Below are 17221 nucleotides of genomic sequence, written 5' to 3'. Positions count from 1 at the left end.
ATTGTGAGGGAATTCTAGAGTAATAACTAGAGAAGCACAGGCAACAAGCATAGTCAAGCATGGTAAATTCTGGTACCTTTCCTCTTTCCGCCACGTTGATTCAGCTTTTTTCATCATGGAAACTTCAGCAGACATAGTTACGGAAGAATAGTGGTATTTTTCAGATGACTTTCCCATTAGAGATAAAATTCCAACAGTAAACTAACTGGAATAAATAAATTTTATAGATTTAGAACAGAATAAAAAGTGCTGTGCAAAATAAAAATTTTGTGACTTCTTTGTGGCTGGAACAGTTATTAGTTTTGATTTATATGAAACATACCCAGCACCTAGAAAGGTATAGCAAAGTCTGTTCCCAGCCCATGTAAGTAAGGAGCTTCCGGAAAGAGTAGTAGGAGAGAACACAAGTCTTCAGTAAGAAACAGAATTACTACCTTGTTTCCGACCCACCCAGGTAGGCACGTGCACAAAATGCATGTAAGTATGGTAGGCTGGTGCCTGATTCAAAGAGGCTCACATAGTGGAGTTGTTACTTCTAGGAAAACAAATTTAAAATGGCTTCTGCTAGCACACCATCAGTCAAAAACTGGAAGGAACACCAGGGGTTGTTTCAGGGGTCTTTGAAACCTGAAATTTCAAGCAAAAACCTGCCTTTCTCAAAATTTACTCTTCTAGGATATACACAGATATGACCAGAATATTCAAACAGAACTTTCAGGTGTAGCGCAGTCTTTGTGATTCTTATTCATTACCTTTGCACAATCAAGATCAAATTCAGTTTTTCTTCACAGAGCTCAGGATTTCAAACAGCCTCTAACAGCTTCCCTCTCTTCCTTCATAACCAGGATTTTAAAAATTGTATGCTGTTGGATTTTCTAGGAAATGTGATTGTTTCAGTGAGTTTCTGCCACATTAGAGAATAATTAGTGGTTGCTTTCTTGCAACATAATAAGAAGTAGAAAACAGCAATCCCTTTGCTTAATACTTCTTCAATAGTCTGTGGTGATGGCCATAAGAGAAAAATATAAGACCAGACAACTCCTCAGTATAAGGTTAATGAAACGGTTAAGATTGAGGGGAAAACAAACCAAAATGAAAATCATCTTGCACGAGCCAGTACTTTTTAAAAGAGCTGCTTGGCAGGTACTTTTTTGGTAGTTTTGTTGTTTTTTTTTTTTTTTCCTTGAATAAAAACATCTGACAATTTCAAGAGTACATTGCTCTCTCAGTCAATTTCAGTTCTCATATGAAACACTGAAAATGTAAGATTGCAGAAAATGTTATTGTAAGGTCACAGAATACTGAATAGGTTCTGATTTTAATACACCAATTGCTTTAACTTCATCTCATGCAGACTTGATGTACACTGTTTATTTACTTCAAATATGTTATTTCTTGAAACAAATTTAATAGACGTTTTTCTATCCCCTTAAAGAAAGAAGTCAATTGAACAAAGGAAAGCAGTAAACAGTGGTTAAAGCACAGAACAAGCTGGAGATCTAGTTTTGCAATCTTAAGCACTATTAGCTATTTTTCTTCAATGTACAAGTTGCTTTGTGTTATTTGTTTTCCTGTCACAAGAGGAGGGACATACACTACTTAGAAACCTAAAATGTTTTCTGTTTACTTGTGTTGAATACATGGCTATTCTATTTCTTTAAATCCAGATCAGCACACCAGCCAGGAGAAGGCCTAGGGATATTTAGACAAAAGCTCAACAACAAAAGCAACAAAAGAAAGGAGGTAGGGACAAAGTTATTTTCTCTCTACATAATTCATTGCCTCTTGTTTAAAGAAACATTCTACTGAAATAGGAAGTCACTAAACACCTTCTGAAGCAGTATTTGAACTCCACATACTTGCAATTACCTATCAGAGCATAAAGGGAACAAAGGTGTGGAAATGTAGAGGCTTCCCTCAACTAAGAAGAATGAGTTGTGCAGCTGGTTCTGTTTAATCTGCTACATGTTCTTATATAGATATTTATAATGTACACGCCACAATGGATCAGCATATGTAGGTCTGTATGAAATTGGTTTCATTCTCTGTTCCAAGCTACAATCAGCTTTAATCCCAATGATGCCCACAGCATTTCCAATGCAGCATAAACAAGCAAAGAATAAAAAGCAGTAAGTCAGACCCTTCTCTCACAATGAAAACACTCAGAATTTTCTCTGATTTGTCCTTCTTATTAATGGCTTGTCCCTCCCCTCCCATGTTTGTCTAAAAGACCCAGAATTCAGATGGAGTGAGTTTAAGATCCCACTTTTTCACCACTGGAGGGTAACAAAACAAACAGAAACCAGTAAGAACACTTGAAACTCAGGAAAAAACAGATTTTTTAATTAGCATATAGGCACAACACCCTGCCTGATATGCCTTACTAACAATACAAAGCAATAACCTCAGATAAAAGATAAGTTACAATACATGCAAAAACATCTGGATGTGCACCAAGCAAGGTGTTAGATATAGGTACATCTGTCAAATAAACATACATCTATTCACCTAAAGAACAAAACTTCAGAGACATTTCCAAAAGTAAAGGTACAACAAAACCACCATAGGTGAGTAGCATATTGGACTTAAAGCATCCTACACAGAGACATTTGACCTTTGGAGGCAAAAACTGTAACAGGCAAATAGCTGAGAGCCAGATCCCCAAATACTTACTTATGAAAAGCTCTCAGTGAAGCCTAAGGTATTATCAGAATGAGGTCTGAAGGATTTTGCCCTTAATGAACAACAATTATGACTGGGTAAAAATGTATCTATTAGCGAGAATTTAAAATCATATATCTAAGTTTAATGTTGTTAATAAAAGTGAAAGGAGGAAAGACTGAATATCCATACAGATAAAACACTGTTTTTAAAAACTTTAAAATAAATAATGGTAATTAAGGAAAATTTGGGAAAACGAACATGTCCTGAAGTCAAAATCAACATGATTAAAGTTAATAAATACTTTAAATAGAGAGTTAAATTCCTTTTTACCCTACAGAACAACAACCAGTATTACAAACTAGGAAAGCAGAAACAGGACGGAGATCTCTTTCTTACTCTTAGACAAGAGTAATCAGTCTTGGTCGAATCTCTTGCTATTAAGCTAACGCATTTGTGTGTCACAGGACTAGCTGAAACGGACAGGATACACACTTACTGCAACTGTAAATTCAACAGATTTATTTTTCTTCCACACGATGACTATACATGGTCTCCATCCACTAGCTGATGTGGAGTGCCATGAACAATACCGGTGAATTTACTGGGGCAGGAGAGGGAGGGAGTGAAGGCTAGGGTGAAGGCAACTTTAACCCCTGTCAATGTGTGACACGTGCTTGGAGTCACATGAAAGGGTAAGTGCCTGTGCTGCCGCCCAGGTTCCCAGCTAACTGCAGGCTGAATCCGGGCTGCTACTTATGCAGTAAAAATACTGCAGAACTCCCCTGGACTTTGCTGACAAATGTGCCCACTGCTGAACCAGTGGGTGAAATATGCTATCCCCTTTATAGCCAGTCCATACACCCTGAGGCATATTTTATCCAGAGAGCGCTGAAGGGAGCAGCCCCTCCAACATAAGAACTGCTGTTGCATCTCACCAGTGCAGCAGGGCTGAAGAGCTAAGAAAGGCAAGTAGAGAGGTGCTTCAGCCCTTCTCTTTCTTCCAAATCCTGAATCAGACAGGCTTGTTCAGCTCCAGTTCCAGAAAAGTAAGTCCACTCTGATTTCATGGCATAAAAGCTATAATGGACAAGATCCTAAAAGACAGCAAGATCCAAACGTCAAAGTCCTCACTTGGAAATATCCTCTCTGAAACACCAGTGGCAAACAGTGGATGTTTGATGACTGGGGTTTGTATCTTGATATACTACATTATATGGCTGTGGTGGATTGGCACAGAGAAGCTGGTAGCAAGGAGCTCCACAATCCCTGTGCACAGTACGGGAGACCACTGCACTAGCTGGTTATGTAGATATACTAGGTGAAGCCTCACACAAAGCAGGTTGGTGCTGTCTACTAACTATTGCCATAACTCAAAAACTGCAGGAGTACTGTAGCAGAGGCACTCAGGCCACTCACACTTCAATTACACAACCTGAGTGTGTGGGGGGAAACACACTTTTCTACACTTACTGTGTAGGATTTCTGCAAAACAGTTTTTTGCAGCTTTGATTTAGGGTTGCGAACACTGGCTAGGATTATGGATGACAAAATGTATGCTCAGTTCTTTGAGCAGTCACCTCCTGTATTTTAAAGAACACAATGTATCCGTATACAAAAAATATTTATACCTTGCTTCTCAGCAAATCAAACATTACTGTGACAATAACCTTTTTTGTTGTTGTCGTTCTGAACACAAATCCAGTACTTAGTCACTCCAGTGATTCTAATCTAAAGTCCACCACTGACCCAAGAGGTAATGTTTGGCATATAAATAGTATATGCTTTTCCAGAGGAGCTGAACTACCACATTGTCTACTGATTTAAATATATGGATGCTCAGCACCTTTGAAAAAAAAAATCTCTAACCCTTCATCTTCTTAGCATATGTCCATTTGGATTACTGTAGCACTAGCACAGCACCACCCCTTTGTATTGCAAGCATTAAAACATATTCAATGCTCTTAAACTCTGAAGAACTGATATATGTACAAAAAGTACAAACTAACAAACTATGAACAGAGTAAAATGAAGAACTATACCCTGTAACCCTAAACACATCAAGGAAGTTTGGTAGAGCGGGATACAGGAAGATAAAGCAGCAGTTCATAGCATACAACAGAGATCCCGATTGACATTGACAGTTGTTATACATTTTCTGTGTTAACAGAGAAACAATAAAACCAAGTTAAGAAATCACTTTTTGGACCACTTTTCCCCCATATCTTCGTGACTTTGAAGTCTTTTATGAAACTGACATATAGTACATGTTTTTTTGTTTGTTTGTTTGTTTAAACAGAAAATACACAATATGTTGGTTTTGTGGTCCAAATAAAGCATGCTTTTCTTTTATATCATGCACTGGGATGCAATCAGCTTGTTATCACTCATTAGTGAAAGAACAAGCACATTTTTGATAATAAAAAGCTTCCATAAGTTTTCTGTGTTCATTTCTACAGCAATTGTTCATCAGAAGTATTTAAAATGTTTCTGGAATTTCCTTTTTTGTTGCTGTCTGCTTTTCTAATTAAGTAATTTTCCAGTATTTATGGTGCTTATTCATGCAGTTATTTACAGAGAGATGGTCCTTGTGGTGAAGAACCTTAATGAAATGTACAGTTGCTAAAGTACATTTATAAATGCTAGCAGTTACACTCAGAACGAATGGAATTTATTGCGCAGCTCTTGACTGGGCTAACAATATAATTAAAGTGCAAATAAAGACAAAACCCACAAGCCAGGCAGATCTGTTTTTCATTGCCAGCTTTCAGAAGCATCATGACTGTGGTAAAAAATGTCAGATCAAATAGGCCTAGGTCACAATCTATTTTAAACTTCTATCTCCCTGAGAGGATTTAAGGGAGGTATACAGTGATATAGCCCTATTTCTTCAACTGGCTGAATATCATTGGAAAAGTAAGGACACTATTCCAGCCAAGTTATTCAACAGTGCTAATATCTGTATTTTATATTATGGTGTACTTTACAGCATGCATTTGAGCTCACTTGCCATGCAGCTACAACAGGCCACTTATGATCAGAAAAATTTAAGAAGTACCAACTAGCTGTAGAAATTAAATCTATCTACTGGTATGTCACAAAGCATAGGTCTTAGAAACAGTAACAATTAACACATTTTCTTTAAACATATGCCCATATGCAAATGATAATCACTAGTTCAAATGAAAATGTATAGTGTGTATTTGCTGGCATTCCAAGTTTGCCACTGATGTGAATGATTTTAGAGCTAAGTCAGCACTGAATGACTGAACAAAAACCAGACATTTTCCAAATCACTGATTTTATGTAAAACAAAACATTCATTCCAACTCCTAGTGGTCATTGCTAATCACTACCCATTGCCAGACCAGACACGTAGTTCTCTGCACAGTGTGTCCAGAAAGTGCTCTGTTGCCTGTCTTGTCAGGGAAACTGCAGGAAGTGCAGAAAAATAAAGTGCCTTTTCAGGACTGTGTTGCAACTCAACTAACCATCCTATTCACTGGATGTCCAGATTTCTCAAGTCTCAGGTATAGCTCCTAACCATGTACTTCCCACCTGAAGCTTGCAAGGCTGACAACTGTGTACAACTATTCATCTAGTTATTTTACTTTTCATGCTGTAAATACTCTCATTGAGTATTAATGAAAAAATATTTACAGTTTATTTATATGTAAAACCAATCACCTTAAAAAAAGGCTGATAAGACATTTAAAGAAGGTAACATTCCATAACGGGTAGCATTGAATAAACTTTTAGAACTGTAGATCTGGAGAGAAATACTAGATGCTACCTTGATGTCACTGCAGGCTCACTGATGACCGTTAAGATCCTGTTTTTCAATAAATTTAACATCATATGAGGATACCATATGGCAGTACTATTGCTGCCTCAGCGAACACATAGTTAGCCATCCACCTAGACCACATCAGAACCATCTCCTTTTGCTCATATATCTTAACTGGGTTCTATTACCACAATTTAGATCTGTCTCCTTAATCTGTCACATTAAGATGGCTACAATGAGTACCTGTTCACAAGAAAGCCTCATTAATTAAATGCACAGTCCCTATTGCAAAACATTATCTTTGCAAAGTAGCAATCACTTAATGCAGATATGAAGCATCTTTGTCTTCCATGTCCAAGAGTAAATTTTTGTTGCCTTAAAGGGAAATGCTGTGAGGTTCAGTATCTCTTACTGGAAAAGAGAGCTTGCATTCTTCTCAATGTTTCCCTTGCTGTCTTTAGGACTTGGCATGCATAATTTTGTTCATTGTACTAAAGCTTTCTGTAGACTCTGAGGCAAAGCTGGATCTTCAGGCAGGGAGTCTGGGTTCAAGCTTTAGGGAAAGCTCATACAAAGTATCTTCATCTATGATGAGTGTCTTGTCAAGTAAATAGTGAGTGACCTGGAATGCAGAAGACACAGCTGAACAGACTGATTTTATTGTCATGAAAATGTCTCTGCTTTCCTTTCCTTTTCCCCTTCAGCCCATTTCACAGCCTGAGATCCTCTCAAGTTTTCTCAGAGAAACACAACAGATCGTTTGAATGGTGTAAAGCTGTACCAACAGTGCTCTAGGAATCAAATTCAGTTTCTTAGGAGACTAAATCCTTACGTTTCCTAGGCCCACGTTGTTTTTCCGGAGTCTGAGATGTAAAGAGTCTTTCTTTGAAGACACAGGCTGGCTTTGGACAAATTTTCATAGGTCCCACAAGGGACAAGGGAAAAAGAATTGCAGGATGCACACAGGATGCTTGGGCCATCTCCTATCCCCTAATCCGAGTATTCTGGGATTCCGTTGGGAATTATGCTCCAGCTGGACAGGGAGATCACATTTCCCTTTCAACCCATTCCTCCACACCCCAAAACCATGCTGGCTGCAATCCCAAGAGAGTTTCCAGAGAATGAGAAAAAAATCGCTTCTATATACAGCGTTAAGGAAACAGGGTTTTAAAATCCCAGATTACCCGTCTGTATTTCTGTCTGTGCTCTCTGTGTGTCAAAGCAGAATACATTCGTTTCAGCTTTCAACTTTCAACAACAGCTCGATCTTAGAACCAACTGCCAGAAGAGCGTTCATTTCAATGGTAGGTAAAAGTATCTAAGAAGAGCCTTACCTTCTGCTGATGTTCTATGCGGTAGGAGGTCTGCTGGAATTGGCGTATTTCCCTGATAATATGCGAGATCTTTCAAAAGAATACAAATATATTATAATTACAACTGCATTTTGATTTCAGTTGGGCACAATATTTTTTTGCCAAATTATGCAACTCATTTTGGGATCATGTAAGTGAAGGGCAGAGATCACCAGCTAATGGATTCCATCTGAAAAAATCTTAAATCAGCCATTTATTGTTAAGTCAGTTTCAAGTGAACCACCTTGTCTGCTTTCTCTCTCTTCTCCATATACTGATAATCTCTTTTATCTTTGCCTGGAGTGACTGCTGCAGTGTGTAATCATAATGAGAACATAAAGCTGAGGTTAAAAAGAGAAGTTTCCACACTTCTCTCTGAGGGGTTTTATAAAGCACCATTTTATGGTAGTTGGAGAGAATCAACTTTAAAATACTTTTTAAAAAATAGATCCTAGCACACTTGAAAACAGATTGTGAGCACTGACTGCTTTCTGATGAATAACTACATTCCTTTTATTTGATTATTTCAAGACATCTTTTCTTGCTTCTCCACAAACTTAAGGCAGCTGCTTTTTCTATCTGTGACTTCTCAAAGAACAAACTGGAGGCAAATTCACACTGTAAAAATCCTCAGTTTACCAGAAGGTGGTGATAGAAGACTGGGTCAAGTAATTGCTTTCAAATAGCTACCTATCATGCACGATGCAAACATGCTTTTAAGTCTTGGTGAAATTCTAAGCAGTTATAATTAAATCGATAATCAACTTGTAATTAAACATCTGTTGGGAAAGCATGTAAGAAAATTAAAATTACCATTCTCATTTTGGAAAAATTGACAAGGCCTTCCTCAGTGAAGTTTGGTGTTCCTTCTTCAATAAATGCTAGATCTGTCAAGTACATTCCAAGGTAGGGAACAGCAGGTGGGTTACAACTGTAAAACAAGAAATCAGCATATCTATGTACAACTGAATTTACAAACTCATATTTTTATAGCTCACACAAACTCTTTATTATTTAAAGAACTTTTAAACAATGGACCAAAACTGACATCACTTGATTTATATTTGCTCTGAGTGTGGCAAATTGGATAGGTTGTGTCAAATATTAAAATTAAATTAAAGGCAGGTAGCCTTTAGTAAAAGCTAGAACAAAACAGGATGGAGCAAGAGGAAGTGTGGGTATACTCTGGACACTGAGCACACCTTCAAGCGTATTTCAATCCTGGTTGATAGGCAGTATCAGAAATAGATCCTATGCACAAGCTACAAGTGCATGTGGATATGTTTCTGAGGCGTTAGTGTTCTTCTGCATCAGCATATATAAGCATTTTAGTACCAGCAAGGGTCCATGTGTGTGTGCTCATGCATGTGTTTGGAGACATACATACATACATACATACATGTGTATATGGATATAGATAACATTCTGTCTTTTCGGGCTTTGCTAACAGTGAACCCAAAGAGGAAAGAGGAAGACAGAGAGATAGAAAGGATGATCTGGAAAGCTGGAAATAGAGACCCTAGAGAACTGGGAGCTGCTTTTCTTAGTGGGGCTGGAGTAATGTGATAGGGATTGTTACTTCTTTAATGAAATAATCACTACTCCATACCTGCTGATTCTTACCTCAGCAGAAATAGCTACAAATCTGTTTTTCTGAAGCTTTGGTGTAAGAAAAAAAGCAGGGCCATGGCTGTGCTATTAAATGCAGACTGCTGGCTTTGCTTAGCAAAGCGCTTCAATCTGGTTATTTTTTACATATTTTATTATAAATATTTATATAAATATTACATATTTACATATGTTGTACACAGGGCAAGCAATATACTGACTGAAAGGTGTATAGGAGTACCTTTCATATATTGTGAGTGAAAATGTTTTTTAACAAGTGATTAGTCCTCAACAATGTTTTTTTCACTAAAAACTGACTAACTTGAACTATGTATATTTTTAAACATCCAGTATCTATTCTAATAGTTAATTTCTTTGTTTCTCTCTAGATCATTTAAAGTAGTTCTACTACATGTACATAGAACTATATACTATGTATATATATATATATATATATTTTTTTTTTAATGTGTGCAGTTGGAGTCAACACATGCATAAATCGTAGAATCCTTGCCAAAGGATGTTTTGGATACCACAGCTGCATATGGTGAAACACACGGAATCAATGGCTACTGTACAAAAAGACAGGTTGTTTTCCAGAGAGGCTGACTACAAGGGGCTGGGAGGGTATAGGAGAAGAAATATCACTGTGCAGTATGTTCCTTTCTGAGCATCAGTTACTGGCCACTGTCAGAGATGAGATAAAAGGGTGAATGGATCTTTGATTTGACTAAAGCTTATTTGTCAGTCTTAAACTTCTTATCAGGAACAAGAACTCCTTTCAATCCTGTTTTTGAACCGAAACCTCTATAACAACCTGGTTTACACTTACTGAAAAAGTTTATCAGTGTAAGTAAAACTCCAGCAGGGAACATTCCACACAGAATAACAGGGTGGGGTTTTTTAAAGTAATTCTCTACAGACATTGTATTTATCTATTAGTGTGCTAAATTGGAGTATATTGAGCAAAACAAAAACAACAAACAAACAAACAAAACCAGAAAAAAAACTCCAAATAGAATAAAAACAGAATTTAAAAGGTTGCTATGTAAAAGCATTACTCAACATTATATTAATTATTAAAGCTTAATCAAAGCCAGTTCGTATTTAAGATGCATTATCCACTATTTACAAAAAAAAAAAAAAAAATGCTTTTTGTAGGTAAACATACTTTTTGAGTGTTTCTCTAAGATTTTTAAATCTTCCTTCAGATGATACAGTCTTCTGAAGCTTGTCCATGAGGGCTTTTGCCTAAAAAGAGAACACGTCATGGATGTTATTGCTGTTGCACATAAATGATTGGGATTAGATTTTTTTAAAAAGATTTAATTCACTTAGCTTCTTCACCACATTTTCAAAAGTAACTATATAGGTATTAAGAATTTAGCTTCACTGTAGTTCCTAATGTTTTTCTGCAAATGGAGATTAGGCAGCCTTAAAGATGTTCCTTCAAGTGATACCAGAATATGTATCTATGCTAATATTATTGGCCTGCAAATTCAGCAAGAAACACAAGTTCATTAAATTAATGGCCAGCAATTCAGTTTACTCTGTATAAAAGTATATTAGAGGCTTGATCTGGCGTGCTACTGAGGCTCCTCAGCTGGATTTACCGAAATTAAGGACAGTAAAGGATGTACTGTCTTGCAGTCTGCACTAAAATGGTTTTGCTTCCAAGTTTCTGATTAAAAATGAACACGTATTTGAAAAAATATTACTGTCTTACAGGAATGATTTTCAGTGGATGTCATCAGATCTTGGTTTCTTCATATGTAAAATACATTTTCTTTTCACTACTTATTTATGGTGTAGACTTGAGATAGCATGGAGAATCCTAAGAAACTTGTCATCTTTGGAACTGAATTTCCAGTTAATAGAAAGCTGTAGGCAGAAACTTTTTTTTTTTTCTACAATTAACAGTCTGATGAAACATTCAGATAATGTTTTCAGCAAGCAATGGAGAAGAGTGCAATAAGGTTGCATACTGGGAAAAGGTTTTTCACTAAGAGGGTGGTCAGACACTGGAACAGGCTCCCCAGGGCAGTGGTCATGGCACCAAGCCTGTCGGAGTTCAAAAAGTTTTTGGACAGAGCTTTCAGATGTAGGACCTAATTGTTGGGTCATCCTGTGTGGAGCCAGGAGTTGGATATGACAGTGCTTGCGGGTCCCTTCCAAATCAGGATATTCTATGATTCTGACATTAATCTGTTTTTGTTGTTTGTTTTACAATTTTAAAAATCAAGGAAATCCCAAACATACTTTTTTTGAGGTAAACTCTTATATAAGACCGTGCATTTAAAGTTGTATTATTATTATTATTATTATTATTATCATCATCATCATTATATTTTTATGTAAAAGAAAGTAGCACCAGCCATAAAACATATGAGAATAAGCTGATTGGAGAACACAATACAATCAGAATGTATTCTAAGAGGATGTCATTACTTGGGCTGCTTGATTGCTTTGCAAAAACTTCAGAAACATATCAAGAAGGAAATGCAGTGACAAAAGCCTACCTTCTCGTATGTCAATTAGGAAGATCTAAAAAGGGCAATCTAAATATTCCAACAGGCTTGAAAAACCTGTATCCAAAACTGCCAAAATTACAAGTAATTGGTTCTGTTCTACTGACAGAACCATTGCTCCGCTATTGCACCACACTAAAATATGTATGTTTTCAAACAGCAGAAAGTTGAGATTTAAATAATTCAATAAATTTCTTCCAAACTATTTAAAACAGAGAACATAAAAGGCCGGGTACTTGTCATTCTGGCTCATTTTGTCTTTTCTTTGTTACTGGCAGTCATTCTCACAGTTTCAGCCATACTGTTGACAGTCTCAGCAGCAAGGCAAGGGTTAGAGGGAGAGATTCACTGCATCTAAACTTAAGCACCTAAATGAGAAGGAGGCCTGGTTATCTACGGTTTCTTGTTGGATAGCAAAAAAAATCAGCACCTTGAGAAGAAGTGCTGACCTTTCTACTAAATTCCTGCACAGGCTGGAAAATAGGGCTCCAGTTTTAGCCACCTGAGCTGATTATGTTTATAACCAGTCACCACCTATGCATATATCTTAAGTTCAATAAGTATATATATATAATTCAATAAGTAGAAAATTTATTTTTTGCAAATATTTCAGTATTTGCATATATTTGCAAATATTTCAGTAATTCAGGCTCAAGCCTCAGATTTAAGCACCTGCTAATTCTACTGAGATCAGTTTGTTCTCACAAATATTTAATTAATGATACCCAAAAAAGGATATATCAAATACAAAACACCATGACACGACATACCAGCAAAACTTGATGCTTCCAGCAAGTAGTCAAGGCTATTGCTGAGGAAGAAAAAGTTTTGGAAGGAATCCTATTTCTGTTCATTGTTTCCTGAACAACGTACTGACCAGTGAAATCTAGAAACCATCATCGTAATCAGATCTTTCTTACCTGTTTGGATACTTTAGCCCAAGTTTTCTTCAGTCTGTAGATTGCACTTCTGTTCAAGGCTGATGTGATTTCTAATACGCCATTATAATTGTGCATACATCGACAAATGTCAGCTACTGCTACCCACTTTTCAATTGAGTTAGCCCGGGAGCTGACATCAGCATAATTCATGATTTGGGAAGCAACAAGGTTGCTCATCTGACCAAAGAGAGAGGAAGTATTTAGGACATTTAAACATAATCATATTAGAAACATAACTATTTAATGAACAGGGCAGAAAATAAAACTGGTGCACAACAGAACTTATGGCTCTTAATAAAATCAGAAAAAACATACTGAGATCAGTGTTGTATGGCAGTGGATGGGAATGGGAATATGGAAGAAGGGTAAGAAATGCAATGGGGTGTGTTTCCAAGCCAACAGTAACAATGTTGATGGGAAAGTCAGACAAACTCAAGGTATATGGTAAAGAACAAATGTATGGATAGAGACTCAAAGGGCATTCATTAAACAGAACTGGTTATATTTTCGTTCTCTGAAAAAAAAATCATGTATGTATGATAGTTTAAAATGTTTTAATCTATTAAATAGTCATTGAAATTCTGAGTACCAATTAATGAAAATTAAAATCTTTGTATGCGTTGATGTAAAGAGTTAATCACAAAAAGACCATAGCATTCAGTCACTACCAGATATTAAATTACAGAACGTTGTAAGAAAGATATATTTGTTCCAGAGGTCATAGACAGTGTCAACAGAGTTCCTAGAAGGCAATCCATATTTTTAAGTACTTACATCATTAAAATGTTGACTAGTTTTCATAATATAGGGTGTTCTCTCATTTTTATCCAGTTTCATCCAGCCTTGCCCAAGAAACTCTCTAGACAATAAGAGAAAAAACAAAAACAATTAACAGTAGAGTCTCTGTCTGCAACTGTAGCCTAAATGGATTTCAAGTATACTTCATTTTTTAGAAGCTAACTACATTGGTTTACATTAATTCCAGCATTTCATTATTAATTATTTCATTATTAATGCTAATAAACAAAACTGTAAACATTATTAAGAAGATTTATGTTGCTTTTAATGCCCTCTCCCCATTTTTCCATCTTAATTTTCAGCTTTGTGACCCTATTTGAAATAGGTCTTATCAGTTTACATGATCACATGAATGGTAAACTACTGTATGAATGAAGTTTATTTGACATTCCCTCTACAGAGACTCAGTACTTCCATACTATGTTCACCCTTCACTAGCCCAGAGCCTTCGAACACATATTTTTTCTTTAGCAACAGACTGAAGTAACTCATTCTTTCAAAAAATTATCAAACTATATGAGAATCATAAGCAATAATATAAACAGCCAAAGGACAATGTTCTGCTATATATGTAAGCCTCTTTGCCTGGATGTTAGTACCTACCTAGTTAGTACCCAAAACTGTCAGTAACAACTCATCCAATGTACTCACTTCAGTTAATTGTAGGAGAATACTTACTCATAGGGTATACTTCTGAAAACTATGTGGTCTAGAAGAGTTATCTGCTCCGCAAGCTCCATGGCTGACAAAGTCTCAAAGCACTCTGGTTTGGGGCATTCTGACTACAAGAATAAGGAAAACACTTAATGATCTATCTTTGTACTGAAGGGCATTTCAGAGCACAGTGTACTAAAAACTTCATATGCATTTTTTAACACAGAATTGTAATTAACATTTTTGATACATAGAAATAAGAATTAAGCAAAAAATGTTAACAACATCGGGCTGGAAACCCATAGGAAAACAGGCAATATATAAGTATACATACGTTAACTAAAGTCTGTATATTTTGTGTCACTTTCCACATAACCACTCTGCACCTAGTTCATTGCTCACACTCTTTGTTGTATTAATACAGTGCACTTATGAGATGATGTAACTACAGTTTGGAGGATGGTTCTTGTCAGTGAAAGCCAAGTATGGTTCTGATGGCTGCTGAGATGGTACACACTTACCACTTCATATAAATCCATGCTTTCTACATTTTTTTCATTCTCATGTGATTAAAATCAAATCCTAAAGTTTTGACCTGTTCATCTCTGATACATGCTCCAGATTCTAACTCTCTCTAAACTGAAATATGCATTCCTAATTGTCCTGGTTTCGGTTAGGATAGAGTTAATTTTCCTCATAGTAGCTGGTAGGGTGCTATGTTTTGGATTAGGATGAGAAGAGCGCTGATAACATGCTGATGTTTTAATTGTTGCAGAGCAGTGTTTGCACCAAGCCAAGGACTTTTCAGCTTCTCGCTCTGTCCTGCCAGCGAGCAGGCTGGGGGTGCAGCAGGAGCTGGGAGGGGACAGACCCAGGACAGCTGACCCAAACTGGCCAAAGGGGTATTCCATACCATCTGACGTCATGCTAAACAATATATAGGGGTGGCTGGCCGGGGTGGGGGGCCGGCTGCTTGGGGATAGGCTGGGCATCGGTCAGCGGGTGGTGAGCAATTGCATTGTGCATCACTTGTTTGCTTACACATTATTATTATTAATACTATTATCATTATCACTATTATTATTATTGTTATTATTATATTCCTGTCTTAATAAACTGTCTTTATCTCAACTCACCGGCTTCACTTTCCCGTTTCTCTCCCCCATCCCAGAGAGGGAGGGGGGAGGGTGAGCGAACGGCTGTGTGGTGTTCAGCTGCCGACCCGGTTAAACCACAACACTAATATAAAAGAATAGTATTTCTGTCCAGAGTTGTAAAGGTACAGAAGTGACACATTTTAGTGACTTAAACATGCAACATTTCTACAGGCATATTTATGTGTAAATTTCAAGATGAACTTACCATTTGAATTATATCCTCTATTTTTAAATGGTTATCATCTTGATCATCCTGAGAAAGAGCCCTGAAAAATTAAGCAGCAGAACATCCTATATAAACAAAATTATCTACGGTTATGAGAACTGTTATCACTGACAGGCAATCATGCTTACCTAAAATAAATCTTTAGACTGCAATCAAAGATGTAAATAAATAAGAAAGTCTTGCAACTAAAAAATTAATTTGTTGTTTTAAATAAAAGGTATAAAATGGCACAACATCACAGTCATGTAAATGCCTGTTATGGAGGCTTAAAAACTCTGAGGTAAGAACAATGTATATCTGTAGGATGGTCAATGACAATACACTGTTACTAACTACTGTACTCATTTGCTGATTACAGTGATATGGTCCTACATCGATCCCACTGACTTTAGCATCATGAAGTCTGGTGGACAATGAAAAAATCCCCTTTTAAAAACCAGACCTCAAAAATATAAGACAATAATGAAAATATTTAATCAGTAGTTCTCCATGTTGAATAATCCTAGAAAACCTGAACGCATGTGTTTGTGTGTGTGCAGAAATTACATTCTTTGATTTTTTAATATTTTTTGATATATTTTTTGATATTTTTGGGACATCTGAAAAATCAACATTTGAGAAGACAGTACAATAGGCATGCATGAAAGAATGATTCACAGGGAAGTGTTGTTTATTGGCACTACACTGTCCTATTCATTGACCTACACAATGAGCTCTGAGCGTAGAAATATACAACAAACAATGAGCAGGTTTTACTTGTAGCAAATGTGTGATTTGCTTTCAGTAAAAGAAGTGTTAATCTATGTTTTCAATTCTCCTATAGAAAATCTATGATTATTATCCTGTGGTTGTTTCAGAGTAATGGGTCAAAAATGAAGCCATCAGAAGGTGTAAGTATTTACCTAAGGCCATCTTCTTTGAAGTATTAACATTGTACATCATTCTAAGATCTTATTCCTTCTTTTTCTGTGTGCTATTTAACCTGCAAACAAAATGTCTCAATGCTGAGCATTTGGCTCAATGAGTCCTCACTCTTGGGAAAGTCCTGTCTGAAAGGATTTCAGAGATTTCATATTATAACATAATATTCTTGAAAAAAAAAAGGCAGGTGACATCTCATATTTCAAGACTGTTGTATATAAACCACAGGCAATCTGAAAATTTCGGTTGGATTACTATGGCTAGTCTTGAACACCATAGTACGACAAAGACAAGATGGTATGAGTACAGGTCAAAAAGACTGATACAGCATTTGGAAAATAAAGACTCAAATAAAACTTGAATAGACTGGATTTATATAATATAGGAAAGAGAAGATTTATGGAGAAAGAACATTATGGCAGCATGTAAGAGACTGCCTATAACTACACCAACAATAGTGCAAGAAGTTGCCGGACTGATTTGGTTTAAGAAACATTATGTTCAACTTTCCACCTGGAATACGAAAGCTCTGAAACAAGTTCTCTGCAGAAGTCATATAATACCTATCAATTCCATTTTCAAGGAGAG

General features: G+C 36.5%; 1 protein-coding gene across 4 annotated transcripts in view; it reads right to left on the bottom strand.

Annotated features, from left to right (window-relative positions):
• Positions 1 to 2322: 2322 nt before the first annotated feature.
• Positions 2323 to 17221, bottom strand: part of RASGRF2 (Ras protein specific guanine nucleotide releasing factor 2) — a 139807-nt gene continuing 124908 nt past the window's right edge. For 3 of the 4 annotated variants that reach the window (XM_048054350.2, XM_048054348.2, XM_048054347.2), the window contains exons 20-27: positions 15692 to 15752; positions 14354 to 14457; positions 13652 to 13736; positions 12857 to 13054; positions 10580 to 10659; positions 8614 to 8731; positions 7783 to 7851; positions 2323 to 7070 (exon numbers count right to left, since the gene is read on the bottom strand). In XM_048054350.2, coding sequence (XP_047910307.1) covers positions 6978 to 7070; positions 7783 to 7851; positions 8614 to 8731; positions 10580 to 10659; positions 12857 to 13054; positions 13652 to 13736; positions 14354 to 14457; positions 15692 to 15752 — 808 coding nt within the window. In that variant the 3' untranslated portion in view covers positions 2323 to 6977. Of the gene's footprint in view, positions 7071 to 7782; positions 7852 to 8613; positions 8732 to 10579; positions 10660 to 12856; positions 13055 to 13651; positions 13737 to 14353; positions 14458 to 15691; positions 15753 to 17221 lie in introns of those variants that run through there. The other variant, XR_010827478.1, reaches the window with a different exon arrangement.

The sequence above is a fragment of the Anser cygnoides genome, chromosome Z (assembly GCF_040182565.1).
Source record: "Anser cygnoides isolate HZ-2024a breed goose chromosome Z, Taihu_goose_T2T_genome, whole genome shotgun sequence".
In the NCBI taxonomy this organism is placed as follows: domain Eukaryota; kingdom Metazoa; phylum Chordata; class Aves; order Anseriformes; family Anatidae; genus Anser; species Anser cygnoides.
The sequence above is the reverse complement of the archived record's forward strand: the minus strand, read 5'-3'. Positions and strand labels throughout refer to the sequence as shown.